The sequence below is a fragment of the Stegostoma tigrinum genome, chromosome 17 (assembly GCF_030684315.1).
Source record: "Stegostoma tigrinum isolate sSteTig4 chromosome 17, sSteTig4.hap1, whole genome shotgun sequence".
Taxonomy (NCBI): Eukaryota; Metazoa; Chordata; class Chondrichthyes; order Orectolobiformes; family Stegostomatidae; genus Stegostoma; species Stegostoma tigrinum.
In genome coordinates, this window is record NC_081370.1 from 36,327,495 (window position 1) to 36,347,051 (window position 19,557).

General features: G+C 42.3%; 1 protein-coding gene across 1 annotated transcript in view; it reads right to left on the reverse strand.

The window, feature by feature from the left end:
* The window catches only part of LOC132210674 (tropomyosin-1, isoforms 9A/A/B-like), a 42,793-nt gene that overhangs the window by 1,636 nt on the left and 21,600 nt on the right, over window positions 1-19,557 (reverse strand). The window contains exon 4 of the mRNA XM_059651842.1: window positions 9,307-9,470. Coding sequence (XP_059507825.1) covers window positions 9,307-9,470 — 164 coding nt within the window. The remainder of the gene's footprint in view (window positions 1-9,306; window positions 9,471-19,557) is intronic.

Genomic DNA, 19,557 nt, shown 5'->3' on the forward strand with positions numbered 1-19,557 from the left:
AGAAGACACTCTATTCCTAATATAGGTCATAAATTGTTGAGACTCCAACATTGTTTCCTGTGGGATCCCAGTGCTACAGTTTGCTACTAATAGGACACTGATATCATTCTAAAAATATCAAATAATCAAGAGGCTAAAGGGGGAAATTTAAAATAAACAATAACTACCACTCAAGAGAAAGTGTATAAGGAAACTAAGGGGGTTAAAGGCTGACAAGATCCTAGACCTGATGAGTTACATTTTGTTATTTTAAAGGATATAGTTAAAGAGATAGTGGAAGCACTGGCATTAATCTTCAGAGAATCTTTAGATTCTGGAATAATCACAGAGGATTGGAAATATGCAATGTAGCCACCTTATTGAAAAGGGAGAGAGACAAGAAACAGGGGGTGGTTTAGGATGTGATAGTACAGCACTTATAGAGACATAGAATTTTATTGTACAGAAAGACAGCATTTGATCCACTATGTCTGTACTTGCTCCCGAAAGAGCCACCAGCTAGTTCCACTCTCCATCTCTTCGCCTGTCTTTTGTGACTTCCTGTGGAATCCATCTCCACCACTGTCCCTAGCAGCACAATTGAAATCCTAACAATTCAGAAGTTTCTTGTCATCGCACTCCTAGCTCTCCTGCTGACAATCAAATCATGACCCCTAGTTACTGACATACCCATTAGTAGAAAGAATATCTTTCTTCAGCTGTCAAAACTGTTCATTATTTTGAACACATCAATAAGATCACCTCTTAATCTTCTCTGCTCCAAGGAGAATAAGCCTAATCTCTAACTTTTTCTTGTATCTGAAGTCCTTCAATTGTGAGAAATACACTATAAAATTCAGGAAGATTCATGAAGAAATCCTGTCTGAAACAGAAATTATTTGAGAAGTAATAAGCAGGATGGATAAAGTCAAAGCTGGCGATGTAATTTACTTATATTTCTAAAAGGCGTTTGATAAGTTACTGTACATAAGTCTACTCAATAAAAGCCTATGGTTTGGGGGTTGATTGCAACTTGGTTGACCTAGTTAATCATGAGGTTGTTGAATGGGGTTGTTAACCTGAGCCAATCAGGAAAGGTCCTGACTGATCAATGTAACCAGGAGATTAGAATCTCATCATTTCACTTGACTGATTCTGAGCTGGCTGGCCACAGTTAGTGTACTGTGCATTGAGAAGATAAAGAGTGACTTGTTGGTGGGATGCAGCCTCCATGCCATTGTGTAGACACTAGACTGAGCCTTTGTGCATGGTCTGACAGCGCCACGGTCAGACATGGTGTAGGCAAAAGGTGCCATGTGTAGGCTGGAGATGTTCTGTATGTGTAAACTGGAGACGCTCTGGGTTTGTGGGAAGGAACTGCTGCACGTGTGTGGGCCAAAAATATTCAAATACAAAATCTAACCAGGAGATTAGAATCTCCTTGATTCAAGCGACTGACTCCAAGCTAGCTGGCCGCGGCCAGTGTACTGTGCACAAGTAAAAAGAGGTTGACTTGGTGATGGGATACCAGCCTCTCTGCAGTTATTTCAGTGGTGACAGGAGAAAACCAGACATGCCTGCAGAACATTCACTTGCAACAGTTATCTTGGAGAAAGGGTAAGTATTTCTGGCATCATGCCTTTATTTGGGAAGCGTGACTCATTTGACCCTGTTGTTGAAGACTGGGCCCAGTATGGGGAAAGAATGTGATTTTTTTTTCCCAGGCAAATGACATTAGGGGAGATGAAAAGCAACAAGTAATCCTTCTGACTGCATGTGGACCTACAGAATTCATGGTCATAAAGGGCTTAAGTTTCCCAGAGGATCCAGGTACTAAAACCTTTCAAGAGTTGATGAGTTGGTTAAGAAAAATTACAACCTCAAACCTCTAATTCTGAGATGCTATTGGTTTTATTCTGTTAGAGAATGGGGGGAGTCTGTATTGGGATTTTTGACGAGGATAAGATGATTGGCAGAGGCATGTGATTTTGCATTAACATTGAATGAGATGCTGAGAGACCATTTGGAACGTTGGATTAATGACATTACCATGCAGAAGTGCCTATTAGCTGAAGCCCAGCTGGATTTTAAACAGACACTGCAGCTGGTTTTGTAGAAAAAGTGGCAAGTGGAGCATGGGAACTACAGGGCATTCCAATGGAAGGAGAAATCCTCACCTCTCTGACTTGGCTTTGGGAACACCACTTGAGTATAGAGCCTCATGCAGTCTATATTCCTGAGCAGATGGACCCTAGGCGAGCCCACAGCAAAACCCACAACAAAGCTGAGCCTCTGCCAAGTCACTAAAAAGTATTTCAGGATCTGGGTTGGCAAGCCATTGTCATTTGTCATTACATGTGGACCCGAGACAGCAAAGGAGTCCTATAAGGCCTAGCTTGATAAGAAAGCTCATAGACCAGTATCCAGTAGAGCACACACAATGGAAAGTCCTCCTAAATGTGGGTTGGAACAATTAAATTGCTTAATGATATCCAAATCAAAACTGATTAAAATTGATGTTTGGATAAATGGTTACCCAGTTCCCTTATTTCCGAAGGAAGTCGACAGTGGCACAGCTCTACCTGTGGTTGTAGACTCCATCTTCAAAATTTGCTCAGGATTCCAACCCTTAAGTTTGCACAAGGCCTCAGCCAGACTGAGAACATGTACTGGGGAATCGTTGCAGATTAAGGGTATGACTTCGATTCTGGCCTCCTATGGGAAGTAGTTGGTGCAGTTACCACTGATGGTAGTAAAAGGTTCGAGCCAAAGCCTCCTGGGCAGAATTGGTTAGAGATTCACCTAGACCAGCTCAACATTTTTTGATCAGAAAATGGCTGCGTCAGGGATGTCCTAGCGAAATGCCGAAGAGTATATTGGGAAGGGCTTGCGAAGATCAAAGGGGCCAAAGGCACTTTACATGCTGACCTGGAAGCAGTTCCGTGACTGATTTTTTTTTTCTTCCCCCAAGACCAGTGCTATTTGCCTTGTGGGCAAAAGTAGAGGCGGAAATCTGAAGACTGGAGAGCGAAGGAATCATCAAACTGGTGCAGTCCACCAGTTTTACTGATTGTAAAGTCTGATGGCTCAGTTTGCCTTTGTGGAAATTTTAAGCAAATGGTAAACTGCTTCTTGCAGTCAATTAAGTTCCCAATCCCTTGCGTAAAGGACTTGTATGCAAAGTTGGTGGGGGTAGCTATCCTTCACAAAGCTAGCCATGAGGCACGCCCACCTGCAATTGCAACTGGATGAGGGGTCCCAGAAGTATGCTACAATTATACCCACAAGGGTTTATATCAATATACAAGACCTCCATTTGTGGTATCATCAACCTGCACTCTTTACCAGTGGACTATGGAGAACATGTTACAAGGGCAACCCCAGGTTGCCATTTATCCGGATGTTGTACTAATAACAGGGAAGGCCAATGAAAAGCAATTAGAGAACTTGGACATGGTGCTTAAACGTTTCTCCCAGGTGGGCGTCCACCTTAGAAGAGAAAACCGTTTGTCCCAGGCATCTCAAGTGATGTACTTGTGTTACAGGGTCAACAAAACCGGGTTTCACCCATTGGAAGAGAATCTGAGGGTGATCAAAGGAGCCCTGGCTCCCATGTCTGAACTGGAGCTTAGATCTTTCCTTTGGTTCATGAATTATTGCGGAAATTTCATACATAATATAGTGTTTATCTTGGCACCTTTTACACCTGCTATTGAGAAAGGGTCAGCCTTGGAAATGGTGAAGTAGCCTTTACAGAAGTGTAAAAAATAACAATTGTTATCTATGGTTTGGGCCACTACAATCTGAAATGAGAGGAGTGTTGACGTGTGATGCCTCTGCCTCTCCATACAGTATTGGGGTAGTGTTGGCCCAATTGGACAGGCAGAAATAGCAACAGGAATGCCAATGCTGCCTCTAAGTGAGAGAGACAATTTAATTTGGGGTTTGAAGTTTGGTGCCAGAACCATGGAAATGGCCCTGTATGGGTAAGAGGCAAAGTCGACGCAAGTTCTGGTTCCATCACTTACAAAGTTCGGATAGGTGATAGTGTCCTAGTCGAACATGTGGATCACCTGAAATTACCTCGTAAACAGAGCAGGAGAAAAACACACCTGCTCTGCAGAATAGCCAGGAGGCCTGTTAGAAACCATACATTCTTTCCCCTCCGTCTAGTAATAAGCAAACATCGGAATCTGAGATTGATGCAGTCTCCATACTGTTACTGCCAAAAGAGGAGGAGGAGGAGGAGGAGGAACTCCTCCGAGATGCTCTGGATGCAAGAGGTGGGTTATAGTCTGGTACATACCACCCATGTCAGAGGAACTGGACCTGGGACAAAAATGTCGCAGGAAAAGCTACAAGCCAAAGACCAGGCCTACATCCCTGGACTTGAGGGAGGAATGTAGAGAGTGGAAGTACATTGACCTTGTTGGCTTCAAGCACTATGGTTGGGATGTTAACATGGGCCAACCAGAAAAGCTGAAAGAACTTCAGATGCTATAAATCAGGAAGAAACACCGGTCGCTGGAATTGCTCAGCAAATTTGGCAACATCTGTGAAGAAAAATCAGAGTTAACATTTTGGATCTGGTGACCCTTCCTTAGAAGCAGTTCTGATTGATTTTATTTACCCCCACCCCCCCCCCCCCCCGCCCCCAATCAGGAAAGCAGTGGCAGACCAATAAAACCAGGAGATTCAGAATCTCCTCTGTTCAAGGGCTGACTCCAAGCTGGCTGGCTACAGCCAGTGTACCATGCACAAGTAAATAAAGGGTGAATTGGTGATGGGATGCCGGCCTCTGTGCAGTTATTTCAGTATGTTAACATGAACAGGGAATTGGCTGACGAATAAAAGGTAGAGTTAGGACAAAGGCCGCATTTTCATGATGGCAACCTGTAACTAGTTGAGTTCCACACAGATCAGTGCTAGGACCACAATTATTTGCAATATATATTATGGCTTGGATAACATTAGTGAATGTACAATCACTAAGTTTGTAGATGACACAAAAATAAGTGGGAAGGCAACTAATGAGGATGTTAAAGTGTCAGAGAGATAGACAAGCAGAGTGATGGGGCAAAATCTCAGCAGTGGGAATATAACGTGGGCAAATGTAAGGTTATGAATTTAGGCAGAAAGAATAGAAGATCTGAATATTATTTAAGTGGGGCAAAAGAGTTGAATACATGAATCACCAAAGTACTAGCATCTACATTCAGCAGGCAATAGGGAAGATAAATGGGATAGAACATAGAACATAGAACATAACAGCACAGTACAGGGCCTTCGGCCCTCAATGTTGTGCCAACCTGTCATACCAATCTGAAGCCCATCTAACCTACGCTATTCCATGTACGTCCATATGCTCATCCAATGACGACTTAAATGTACCTAAAGTTGGCGAATCTACTACTCTTACCCTTACTACTCTCTGAGTAAAGAAACTATCTCTGACATCTGTCCTATATCTTTCACCCCTCAATTTAAAGCTATGCCCCCTCGTGCTCACAGTCACCATCCGAGGAAAAAGGCTCTCCCTATCCACCCTATCTAACCCTCTGATTATTTTATATGTTTCAATTAAGTCACTTCTCAACCTTCTTCTCTCTAAGGAAAACAGCCTCAAGTCCCTCAGCCTTTCCTCGTAAGACCTTCCCTCCATAACAGGCAACATCCTAGTAAATCTCCTCTGCACCCTTTCCAAAGCTTCCACATCCTTCTTATAATGCGGTGACCAGAACTGTACGCAATACTCCAAGTGCGGCCGCACCAGAGTTTTGTACAGCTGCAGCATAACCTCTTGCTTCCAGAACTCGATCCCTCTGTTAATAAAAGCTAAAACACTGTATGCCTTCTTAACAGCCCTGTCAACCTGGGTGGCAACTTTCAATGATCTGTGTACATGGACACCGAGATCGCTCTGCTCATCTACGCTACTAAGAATCTTACCATGAGCCCAGTACTTTACCTTACAGTTACTCCTACCAAAGTGCATCACCTCACACTTGTCTGCATTAAACTCCATTTGCCACCTCTCAGCCCAGCTCTGCAGCTTATCTATGTCTCTCTGCAACCTACAGCATCCTTCGTCACTAAATGGGGGAAGGGGATTCTGAAATAAATAGAGAGAGGGGGAGGCGGATAGAAGATGGATAAAGAAGATAGGTGGAGAGGAGGCAGACAGGTGAAAGAGGCAGGGGTGGAGCCTGCAAGATATTCGTATAGTTCAGTAAAGCCTTTGACAAGGTTCTGCATGGCAGACTGGTACAAAAGGTGAAGTTGCATGGTATCAGGGTTGAGCTGGCAAGACTGGTACAGAACTGGCTTAGTCATAGGAGCCAGAATGTAGTGGTGGAGGGATCCTTTTTGGAATGGACAGCTGAGACTAGTGGTGTTCTATAGGGATCAGGGCTGAGATCTATGCTGTTTGTGATCTACATAAATGATTTGGAGGAAAATGTAGCTGGTCAAATTAGTAAGTTTGCAGATGATACAAAGATTGGTGGTGTTGCAAATAGTGAGGAGGATTGTCAGAGTATACAGTTGCCTATAGATCAGTTGGAGGCATGGGCAGGAGTTTAATCTGGGCAAATGTGAGATGATACATTTTGGAAGGTCAAGTTCAGGTGGAAATTATACAGTGAATGGCAGAACCCTTAGGAGTAGTGATATGCAGAGGGACCTGGATGTGCAGGTCCACAGATCACTGAAGGTAGCAGCGTAGATAGATAAGGTAGTAAAAAAGGCTTCTGGCATGCCTGCCTTCATTAGAAAGGGCATTGTGTATAAGGATAGACAAGTTATGCTGCAGCTTTACAGAACTTTAGTTAGGCCACACTTGGACTATTTCACACAGTTTTGGTTACCACACTACCAGAAGGGTGTGGATGCTTTCAAGAGGGTACAGAAAAGGTTTACCAAGATGTTGCCTGAAATGAGGGGTTTTAGCTATGAAGAAAGATTAGATAGACTGGGTTTGCTTCCACTGGAATGGGAGTTTGAGTAGTGACCTGATAGAAGGTTATAAGATTGTGAATGGCATGGACAGAGTGAAAAGCATGAGGTCTTTTCCCAGGATGGAGGAGTCAATTACTAGGGGATACAGGTTCAAGGTGCAGGGGAGTAAGTTTAAAAGAAATGTGCAAGGCACGTTTTTTCTCAAAGGGTGGTGAGTGCCTGGAAAGTCCTGCCAGAAGTAGTGGCGGAAGCAGACACAATAGCAGCATTCAAGAAATACCTGGATGAACACACGAATAGGTAGGGAATACAAGGATAGGAATCCTGTAAGTGAAGACAGTTTTAATATGGAAAGGCAAAATGTGTCAGCGTAGGCTTGGAGGGTTGAAAAACCTATTCCTGTGCTGTATTATTTGTTGTTCTTTGTGCTTTGTTCTTTGCATATTGACTAGTCAGACCACACCTAAAACACCGTACACAGGTTTGGTTGCCTTATCTAAGGAGAGATTGACTGGCATGGAAGGCAGTCCAGAGAAGCTTTACTATGTTGATTCTGGGTATGGAGAGATTTTCTTATGAGGAGAGGCTGCGTAGGTTGTGCTTGTACTGTTTGGTGTTTAGCAAAATGCAAAAATGCTTATTGAAGCACAAGAATCTTAGGGGACATCACACGGTTTTCCTCTCTGTGGGACAGCCTAGGAACAGAGGATATCATCTCAGTGTAAGGGGGCATCCTTTTAAGACAAAGATGATGGGGATTTTTTTCTGTCAGGAAATCATGAATCTTTGGAATTCTTTACAGCAGAGGTCTTTCAAGGCTGGCTCATTAAGTACATTCAAGCAGAAATAGATTTCTAACCTTAAAGGGAATCAAGAGTTATAGGGAAAAGCAGGAAAGTGAGTTGAGGTGTATCAGATCAACCATGATCACTTTGAATGGCAGACTGGACTCAGTGGGTGGAATGGTCTACTTATGCTCCTGCATTTCATGGTTTTATAACCTAACAATCTATTCCCCACTCTGTACTGATGGTTAACCAGTCTTCAATCCATGCTAATGCATTACTCACAACTCCAGGATCTATAATCTTATGCAGTAATTTTTTAAATGGAATTTATAGGACGCTGTTTGGAAATTCAAATACATTGTATCTGCTCATTCCCCGAATTTCTCTTTCATAAACCTATACTTTTCATAACTCTGCTTGACTGTGTTACGATTATTTCAATGTCCTTCTATTATCTCCTCAATAAGAGATTTCAGCATTTTCTCTAGTTTATTTCAAAAGTGGGTGTTGGTTGCTTCCAGAATTCAGGGAGCCAGATAGGAATTTAGTGAGCAGTTCCTTCACTGTCGCTGGGTCAAAATCCTGGAATTCCCTCCCTAATTGCATTGTGGATCAACCCACAGCAGGTGGACTGCAGCAGTTCAAGAGGGCAACTTACCACCAGCTTATCAAGGGTAACTAGGGACAGGCAACAAATGCTGGCCAGCCAGTGACGCCCACATCCCACAAATGAATAAATAAGAAAAAAGCATCTAAAAAGTAGTAATTTCCACAGTGCTCCCCATTCCGTGCACAAGTTGCAGAATCAGGTAAATCAGGTAAAAAAGGAGGAAAGTGAGTTGAGGTGTATCAGATCAACCATGATCACTTTGAATGGCAGACTGGACTCAGTGGGTGGAATAGTCTACTTATGCTCCTGCATTTTATGGTTTTATAACCTAACAATCTATTCCCCACTCTGTACTGATGGTTAACTAGTCTTCAATCCATGCTGGGGGAGATGCTGCAGGAGGACAGATTTTAGATTTCTAAGATATTGGGACTAGCTCTGGGGAAGATGGAACTAGTACTGGCAGACAGTATGCAGCTGAACAGCTTCAGGGCTGAATTCCTTGTGGGTAATTTTGCTATTTATTGAGGATGCATTGAATAGTTGAAGGGTCAATACTGAGGAAACGCTGCCAAGTGGAGGGCCAGTACTGCATTGGCAGAGGGGAAGCCCTGAGGCACTCTCAAAGTGCTGCATTCTTCTGATATGATGTTAACTTGAGACCTTGTCTGGCTTCTTAATGGGCAGGTGTTGTTTGAAGAAAAGCATGAAGATTTTTCCAGTGTCTGAGACTAATAATGAGCTACCAAAGAACATCATGAGAAATGCATGCTTTTGTCATTTACTGTATTGCTATTTGTGTGAATTTATGGTGCTTCAATTTCCTGCTGCATTTGCTAAAGCAACGACAATTCAGTCACCGTGAAATGCTTTGAGATGTGATGCGATTGTGAAAAGCATTACAGAAAACCAAGGATTTTCCTTTCTTATTTCAGCTGCAATGTAAGTTTAAGGAAGCATAAGTTCACCCACGTGTTGGCCAAATTGTGTTCAGTGTTGAAGCACTGTCGCTGGCATTCGGCACTGACTTGTTCCAGCTTTTCCATAGATTTTTCCCAAGATTCTTTAATTGGAGCCAGGAGGTGAAGCCTCTGCACAACATCCAACATTGTCTGTTTCAGCTCTTTCTTCAACTCCTTCAGCAAGATCATAAGAAGCAAATGTCACTAATGCTCCAACTAACATAAATGGGCACATCACATTCAACAATCTTCAAAGACAATCTAAGGATATCACAACACCTCAGGAAGCCGGACTGGAAAGGACCATCATTTAAGTTGAACACTAAAATATAGCCACCACTTGTAGTGTACATTGGCTAGTCCCAGCCCAGGACAGACAGTTCTGCAGACCCAATCTTGGATATGTTTTATTATATTTTCTATTCAACCTGTTCAGAGATGTTATTACAAAGCTCTGGAGCAGGTGAGACTTGAATCCAGGTCTCCTGGCTCAGAGGTAGGGACACTACCACTATGCCACAAGAACCCTCTGGATCTGCTTTATTATTTTCTCTAAGAAATCTATTGAAATGTTATTACACACACCTCTAGAGCAGGTGGGATGTGAACCTGGATCTCTCAGTCCAGGGGTAGGGACACCACTGTTGTGACACAAGAGGGGCCCCTGAAATATCAACCTGTTCATAACATAACATGACACACCTCCAGGCCAGGTGGAATTTGAACACCCAAGCCTTATAGTTCAGAGGTACAGGCACTGCCGTTAATGTTACTACTGGCAATGCCCTAGTGAACGATAGTATCTCGAGCAGGGGTTGAACCTGTGATTTCTGGTTTATGGGTCCAGCAACTTACCAACTGGCTACAGCACCCAATGCTGGGTCTGCTCTATAAAAGGCTCAGGTGATAAGTTGCAACTGGTAGGCCACTGCCTGTTGCCAAGGGAGCTCATTTAATGACCTTGGCAAGGAGATGAATTAGTAATTCCTCCAGGTCTTGTAGGAGCTATCATAGATATAATCTTAAAATTAATATGGAAGATTAAGGAGTCATATTATTAAGATGTTTAAGACGGCTAAAGGAGTTGCTGGGGTAGTGTTACGAAGATGATTTGTATTTAATACTGCTTGGAGGAGTAAGTTTTCAAGCAAGCTTTGAAGGATTGGAAAAAATTCATTTATTTAAAATTTTGTGGACATAATTGAAGTGATCTTTCTAAAAAAAAACTCACTGAAAGTTCTCTGCAGACATTACTGTTATCTTTTAGCAAGGCTTCCTATAAATCACATACTCAGTGATAACTGTGATCAGAGATAATGGGAACTGTGGATGCTGGAGAATCCAAGATAACAAAGTGTGAAGCTGGATGAACACAGCAGGCCAAGCAGCATCTCAGGAGCACAAAAGCTGACGTTTCAGGCCTAGACCGAAACATCAGCTTTTGTGCTCCTGAGATGCTGCTTGGCCTGCTGTGTTCATCCAGCTTCACACTTTGTTATCTTTACTCAGTGATAACTGCTTGTTTTGCAGTAGATATCTGCTGGACCCATTTTGAACAGTAACTGGAGAGGTATTTGTTTTATCTGGTTTGGTTGGACAGAAGCCTATTAAGAACAAGCAGGGGGAAAGCCTACCTTGAACAAGCTAAGTTGGAATAATGCTTGCTAAGAACAAGCTGATCAGCTGATCTCACATTTCTAACAAGAAAACATTCTTACTGAGTTTGGGGGAACTTATTTGATGTTTGGAAAGAGTGACTGAAGAAACACTTCAATATTGTATTTCCTTATCGAGTTGAGACTACAAGTGTTCGGAGACAACTGTACATAATTCATGGTTTAACCACATATGACACAGCATCAAAACAACAGACTCTGGAACATGTTACACTTCAACCTTTGGCCTTCAAGAATAATTCTTTGGTCACAGTGTTTTGTTTCCAGAAAGCCAATCTCTGCAGAGAATTCTGTTTTTCTACTTTCAAGAGAGCGGAGAGAGAAAGAAAGAAAGAGAGGACAGACAAAAATAGAGATGGGGAGAGAGAAAGAGACAGAGAGAAAGAGAGATTTCATGAATATTTTGAAGATATCTATAAGGATAAACATTTATACTTCTGGATAACGTGAACATGTTAACCAAGTTTTCCATCTTTACTGGACATACTTTCAAAAATCAAAACAGAATTGTGTTTATTAACAAATCTAGTTGATGGATTTTAAAAAAAATCTAATATAGACAACTTCTTTAATTGTTCATCTTGGTAACCAGAAAAAGTACTTTTATTTTGTGTTACAATCTTGGCGTAGTGGGAGTAGATTCAGACATCACATGTGTAATTTTGGTCATAACAGGAGATATGGCAAAACCATAGATCCTGGTGTGGCAAAGCTCCAGGGAAGTGATAGGCAGTGCAGGGATGATGTCTGCAAGCAATCCTTTGCACAGAGTATAGTGCAAATCTGAAATTCTCTGCCCCAATAGGCTATTGAGGCTGAGGGTTGATTTGAAGTTACCAATTGGGATTCATATATTTTTATTATTAAGGGTACAAAATCCAAGAACGTTAATGATACTAGCCTACAGACATGTTATAATGTATCTGAATGGCAGAAAAGGCATGAGGGGCTGAATGGCATTCTTTTGTTTCTAAGAATGGCAAATGGAACTCATAGAAACAATAGACAACTTTGGACATGCTACACTGTACCAAACATATATCAGTGTTATATTTAACTGTGATGATACAACTACTTTAAACTGGAGATCATCGCAGTTTAAATGATTTTGTCAGTGGGACCCTCCTTGATTGTTTTGCATTAGTATAAATAGGGCTTATTTAAACAGGCCTAACGTTCTAAAGTCCGGATTCTAGGAAAATGGGTAAAATATAAAGAATTTTCAACAACTGAGAGCTGTCAAGTATAATACTGGGTAATTTTTAGTTTAGATCACCTTTCATGATTCTTTCAAATGCACCTCCCAAAACTATGACCACTACTATCATGCCATGTTGTCCACAGTGGCTAGGCGGTTATCACCGATGCTTCACAGCACCACGGATCTGGCTTCGAGTCCAACCTTGGGTGGCTGTGTGGAGTTTGCATATTCTCCCTGTGGCTGCATGGGTTTCTTCCAGGAGTTCTGGTTTCCTCCCACAGTCAAAAGATGGTTAGGTGGATTGTCCATGGTGTCGAGGGACATGTAAGCTAGGTGGGTTAGCCATTGTAAAATGTGAGGTTATGGGGATAGGGTGAGGTTCTTATCTTGGATGGGATGCTCTTCAGAGGGTTAGTGTGCACTTGATAGACCGAATAGGTTCTTCCTACACTGTAGGTAGTCTATGGTCTACAGGAAGAAGGATATCAGGCATGTAGGAACACCGCTGCGCTAGTCCTGGAACCATCGCCATAGCTGCGGTGTGTGTGTGTGTGTGTGTGTGTGTGTGTGTGTGTGTGTGTGTGTGTGTGTGTATGTGTGTGCGCGCATGCGTGTGCGCGTGCGTGTGCCCGTACTACAAGGAACATTTAAAAAAATGCCTTTTCAACATCAGTCAGGAATAAATGTCAGCCTTGCAACTGACACCCACATCTCAAAGTTGAAGTAGAAACATGTTTCCTGAGATGTAATTTTTTTAAAAACTTAGACAAATGATTTCACTTGCTTTATTGAAAGCAAAATATAGCAGTTGCTTATAGCAACCAAACATTCTGTGGCAATTAGACAGAAATAGAGCTACAGGACTCTGATACAATATTCAAAATATGTTAACATCAGGATCCAGTGATACCAGTATATTTAAAAGAAAACAGTCGCTTAGATTGATAAGAAAAATATTCTAAGAGGAGATCAACACGGTGTATGTGTTTGTGTTGGGGCTGATGATGGTGAATATCAAGCAGGGCTAGAATGGGAAGAGTTTCTCATAAACTCTATATGTTTCCTCTTTATTATTGGTACTGCAGCACTTCAATTTTAAAATCCTCAGCTTGCTTCCACATTGGTCCACGGCCTTGATCCTCACTAATTCTATATTTTCCTCCAGCTCTGCAACCCTCCAAAATGTCTGCAACTATGGTGCCTTGCCCAGCCCTAATTTCTTTTCCTCCATGATTGCTGACAGTGCGAGCACAGAAGTGCTTTGGCCCATCGAATGTGGGCTGACCTATCTGTATTAATCCCACTTTCCAGCACCAGGTTCCTGTCCTCGAATGTTGTGACATTCCAAGTGATCCTCCATGAACTTTTTATTGGCCTTGCGGGATTCCATCTCTACTACACTCCCAGACAGTGCATTCAAGATTCCCACTGCCCTCTGGATGAAAATAGTTTTTCTTTAAATCCCCTCTAAATGCCCTTCACCTTAAAATCAATCCCTTTATCATTCACTCTTCAACTAAGTCAGCACGGTTTTGTGAAGGGTAGGTCGTGCCTCACAAACCTTATTGAGTTCTTTCAGAAGGTGATCAAACAGGTATGTAAGAGTAAACCGGTTGATGTGGTGTATATGGATTTCAGCAAGCCTGATAAGGTTCCCCACAGTAGGCTATTGTCCAAAATGCGGAGGAATGGGATTGTGGGAGATATAGCAGTTTGGATTGGAAATTGGCTTGCTGAAAGAAGACAGAGGGTGGTGGTTGATGGGAAATGTTCATCCTGGAGACCAGTTACTCATGGTGTACCGCAAGGGTCGGTGTTGGGTCCACTGCTGTTTGTCATTTTTATAAATGACCTGGATGAGGGCGTAGATGGATAGGTTAGTAAATTTGCAGACAACACTAAGGTCAGTGGAGTTGTGGATAGTGACAAAGGATGTTGTAGGTTACAGAGAGCCGTAGATAAGCTGCAGAGCTGGGCTGAGAGGTGGCAAATAGAGTTTAATGTGGACAAGTGTGAGGTGATGCACTTTGGTAGGAGTAGCCGGAATGCAAAGTACTGGGCTAATGGTAAGATTCTTGGTAGTGTAGATGAGCAGAGAGACCTCGGTGTCCATATACACAGATCATTGAAAGTTGCCACCCAGGTTGACAGGGCTGTTAAGAAGGCATACAGTGTTTTAGCTTTTATTAATAGAGGGATCGAGTTCTGGAACCAAGAGGTTATACTGCAGCTGTACAAAACTCTGGTGTGGCCGCACTTGGAGTATTGTGTACAGTTTTGGTCACCGCATTATAAGAAGGATGTGGAAGCTTTGGAAAGGGTGCAGAGGAGATTTACTAGGATGTTGCCTGTTATGGAGGGAAGGTCTTACGAGGAAAGGCTGAGGGACTTGAGGCTGTTTTCATTAGAGAGAAGAAGGTTGAGAAGTGACTTAATTGAGACATATAAGATAATCAGACGGTTAGATAGGGTGGATAGGGAGAGCCTTTTTCCTAGGATGGTGACGGCGAGCACAAGGAAGCATACTTTAAATTGAGGGGTGAAAGATATAGGACAGATGTCAGAGGTAGTTTCTTTACTCAGAGTAGTAAGGGAATGGAACACTTTGCCTGCAACGGTAGTAGATTCGCTAACTTTTAAGTACATTTAAGTCGTAATTGGACAAGCATATGGACGTACATGAAATAGTGTAGGTTACATGGGCTTCAGATTGGTATGGCAGGTCAGCACAACATCGAGGGCCGAAGGGCCTGTACTGTGCTGTAATGTTCTATGTTCTACGTAAGGAGAACAGCTGCTTTGTATCCACCTCATGTCCCTCATATGATTATAAACCTCAGTCAGACCCCCCCATATCCTTCTCTACTCTAAAATAATGAACCTGAGTCTATCTAGCCTCTCTCCTTACCTTAGAGGAATGGGTTTATAGTATGCGGGGATTTCATTTTGCTACCATTAACTGGGATTGCATTTGTCAGAAAGGACTAGATGGGGTGGAATTTTTAAAGTGCATCTCACAGAGAGCTTTCTGTGCCAGTACGTAGATAGTCTAACAAGAGCTGAGGCAGTGCTAGACCTAATCCTAGGAAATTAAGCTGTCAAATGGCTGAAATGTGAATGTGTGAATATTTTGAGGACAGTAACCGTAACTGTAGGTTTCAAAGTTATTATGGAAAGGGATAAGAGTAGTGCAGAAGTTAAGTGTCTAAACTGGAAGGCCAATTCAATGTCATTAGATAGCATCTGGTAAATGGATTGAAAGCAGTTGCAGGTAAGTCTACATTTGCAAAGTGGAAGTCTTTTAAAAGTCGTACAGTGAGAATTCAAGGCCAACATGTTCCTCTGAGTGAAGAGCAGGGGCAGCAAGTCCAGGGAACTGTGAATGTCAATGGATATTGGGAACTTGATAAAGGAAATTAAGAAAACATATGTTTCAGAGATAGTAGGAACTGAGCTTGGGCCTGCCTTGCAGAACACCTATACTCAGTTCATGCTAAACAATTGCATCTCCCAGTTGCGAAGCATTTCAACTCCTCCTCCCATTCCTCAGACATTTCCACCCTAAGCCTCCTGCAGTGCCACAACAATGCTACTCGAAGGTTGCAGGAACAGCAACTTATATTCTGCTTGGGAACCGTGCAGCCCAATATCAACGTGGACTTCACAAGCTTCAAAATCTCTCCTCCCCCGCACCGCATCCCAAAACCAGCTTGCCCCCGCCTCCCTAACTTGTCCTTCCTCCCATCTATCTCCTCCTCCCACCTCAAGCCCCACCCCCATCTCCTACCTACTAAATTTATCCTGCCCCCTTATCTGTCTGTCCTCCCTGGACTGACCTATCTCCTCCCTAACTCCCCATCTACATTCACCTTTACTGGCTCTAACCCGGCCTCTTTGACCTGTCTGTCTCCTCTCCACCTATCTTCTTCTCTATCCATCTTCTATCCTCCTCCCCCTCTCTTCCTATTTACTTCAAAAGCCTCTTCCCCTCCCTCACTTCTGAAGAAGGGTCTAGGCCTGAAATGTCAACCTTCCTGCTCCTCTGATGCTGATTGTCCTTCTGTGTTCATCCAGCTCTACACCTTGTTATATAAAGAAAACATATGTCAGGTACATAGTGTTTAAAAACAGTGAGTGTATAGAGAGTGTAAAGAGGTGCCTTAAAAAAATTAGGAGGGAAAGTGGGACAGCAAAATATCTTTGACAGATAGGGCTAAGAAAAACCCCAAGGCATTTTGTAAATATATTCAAAGCAAGAGGATCACTGTGTAAAGAGTGAGGCCTATACGAGATAATGGAGGAGACTGCTGGGATCCTGGCAGAGATATTTCATACTTGACTTGTCACAGGTGAAGTGCCAGATGACTGGAGGATGATCAATGTAGTTCCTTTGCTCAAGAAGCACAACAGGGATATGTCAGGTAATTACAGACCAGTTAGTCTGACTGCAGTGGAAGGGGATCAATTCTGAGGGGCAGGATTAATCAACACTTGGATAGGTAGTTGGCATGGATTTGTTGGAGAGAGAGCCAATCTGACTAATTTAATTGAGTTTTTTCGAATAGATGACTAAATATTGTTGAGGGTAGCGCAGTTGATGTAGTTTACATGGACCTTAATAAGGCCTTAACAAGATCCAAACAGAAGGTTGGTCCAAAAGGTAAGAGCCCAGGTGATCTAAGGCAACTTGGCAAACTGGATCTAAAAGTCACTTGCAAATAGGAGGCAAAGGATAATGGTGGAAGATTGTTTGTGAGTGGGAACCCGTGATCAGGGTTGTACCATGGGGATTGATGCTGTTATGTATATTAGTGACTTGGATGTGAATGTAGAAGATCTAATTAGTAAGCTTGCGTGTGACATGAAAATTGGTGTTGTTGATAGTAAAGAAGATGGTAAATGTGGCAGCGCAATGGCAGATGAAATTTAATGCTGATGAAGTGATGCATTTTGGAAGGTCTAATAAGGGGAAGATTTTCAGAATGAATTATTGATCCCTGGGAAGTACTGAAAATTAAGGGGGCTTTGGTTCACAAGTCCATAGATTACTGAAATAATCAGTACCGGCAGATAGGGTTGCGAGGACGACTTATGGGATGGCTGTCTTCATTAGCCGGGTGAAGAATATAGGACCAAGGAAGTCCTGTTACAATGTTATAGAGCATTGGTCAGGCTGCAGATGGAATAATGATCGCCACACTATTGGATGGATGCAATTGCACTGGAGAGGGTGCAGAGGAGATTCACCTGGATATTGCCTGGGATGGAAAGTCTCAGTTATGAGGAGATATTAAATCAAAGTTTCCTTTTCTTGGAACAAAGGAAGATGAGGGAAGATCTGATGGAAGTCTAAAAATTACGAGTGGCATAGATAGGGTAAATCATGTGAATCTTTTCTCCATGGCAGATGTGTCTTAGACCAGCAGGTATAACCTTAAGGTGAAAAAGAAATGGTTTAGAGGGGATCTGATGAAAAATTTTTGCACACAGTGGGAGGCAGAAATATGGACTGTGCTGCCTGAGAGGGTGTAGCGGCAGGTGCTCTCACAACGATTAAGAAACATCTATATGAACACTTAAAATGGCAAGGCATAGTAGGCATGGACCAAGAACAGATAAATGGATTAGTAGAGTTTGGTGTTTGTTGGTGGGCATTGACATGGTAGGCCAAAGGACATTTTTCTTTACTGAATGACTCTATGATTTTAGTTTTTCCACCATTAATATGAGATTCATTGATCTGTAATTCCATGGTTTATCATTACCACTCTTGAAAAGTGGAACCACATTAGCTGTCCTCCAGCCCTCTAGCACCTCCAGAGAACAATTAAAAATTTGGGTCAAAGCCCCTATAATTTCCTCCCTTACCTCCCACAGTTGCCTGAGATATAACTCATCTAGACCTAAGGGTTTGATATTTGTGAGCCTGCCAAACCTCCAAAAACCCCTCACTCCCAACACCTATTCACTCAAGAACAGATCCTCTCTCCAAATTCTGTACCTCCACCCTCTTTCTCTTGAATGAAGACATAAATGAATATCTACTTCATATCCTACCAATGTTCTCAAGCTCCACACATAGGTTGCGCCCTTGGTTCCTCAAAATCCCTTCTCTTTCCCTGGCTACCCTCCTACCTTGAATATACTTACAGAAGATCTTGGGATTTTCCCTAATCTTATCCACTAGTGGTTTTTCATGGTCCCTCTCCACTCTTCTAATTGCTTTCTTAAGGTCTCCCCATGCATTCTATACTCCAATAAGGTCTCCACTGATCTGCTCCCTTTGTAACTGCCAAAAGCCTTTGCCTCTCCTTCCTTCCTTATCCACTCCTGGATATTCCTCAACATCCAGGGTTCTCTGGGCTTGTTGTTCCTATATGTTATACCTATATGGTGGGACTACAGTCTCCCTATTTCCTTTTTGAACAGACCTCATATTCTGCTTTCGATTTTCCCGTAAGTGGCTGTTCCCAGTCTACTTTGGCCATATCCTGCCTTATATTAGTAAAATCTGCCTTCCTCCAATCCGAACCCTTGTTTCAGACCATCTTTTCCCTTTTTCCAAAAGAAACAAAATGACCATTGAGAAGGTTATGGTAGGCAGACAACAAAATGTACCCAGGAAGTGTGTGAATTTATCACTGAAAATCGCTGAAATCACAAGAAGTAATGATCATGAGGTAACTAATCGGAGGATGGTCATCTTTGAAAGTGGAACCAAGAAATTTTAACAGCAGCTTCTTCTTCAATGTCAGGCTATTTCTCCATTCATTTGCTGGAAGCCTTTTAGAAAAAGGTAATGCTTTTGAAAGGTATAATGCTGAAGGCTACATTAAGCACCACCCAGTCTGATGATGCAATACAGTCTTAGTTGAGAAATAAAGGAGTCCAGTTCGAAATCCCAATGGAGGAAAAATGCCAATATTCTCTCCTGACAGGCTAGTCTGACATCATAATTAAAATTATGTAACTGTAATTATTGCTAAAATTCAATCTTTTAAGTAAAGAATGTAGCTATGCATCCAAGGTAATCGCAAGCCAATTAAGCAAACTGTGAAAATGTTGACAGCAGCTATCACTAGCTTATTTGAAGAGGGCCAGAAAGATCCATTCATACACCATTGATGCCAACATGCAAGCTGGACAACATAGAATACAATTGCAATACAGGCTGTGTGCATCACTGCACAGACACCTCCGACAAAGTTAGAATATTTCTAAACGTGATGCAAACATTTCTCCAGGTCTGCGAGTAGGCACTGAGCTGGAAGATGTACTCAAAATCAATCAGTTGTATTTCAGTCAGTGTAATGCAAGCAATGTCATTCTGAAACAGTTAATGATCCAAGACTGAAACCACTCTGGAAAATCAATGAAGAATGGT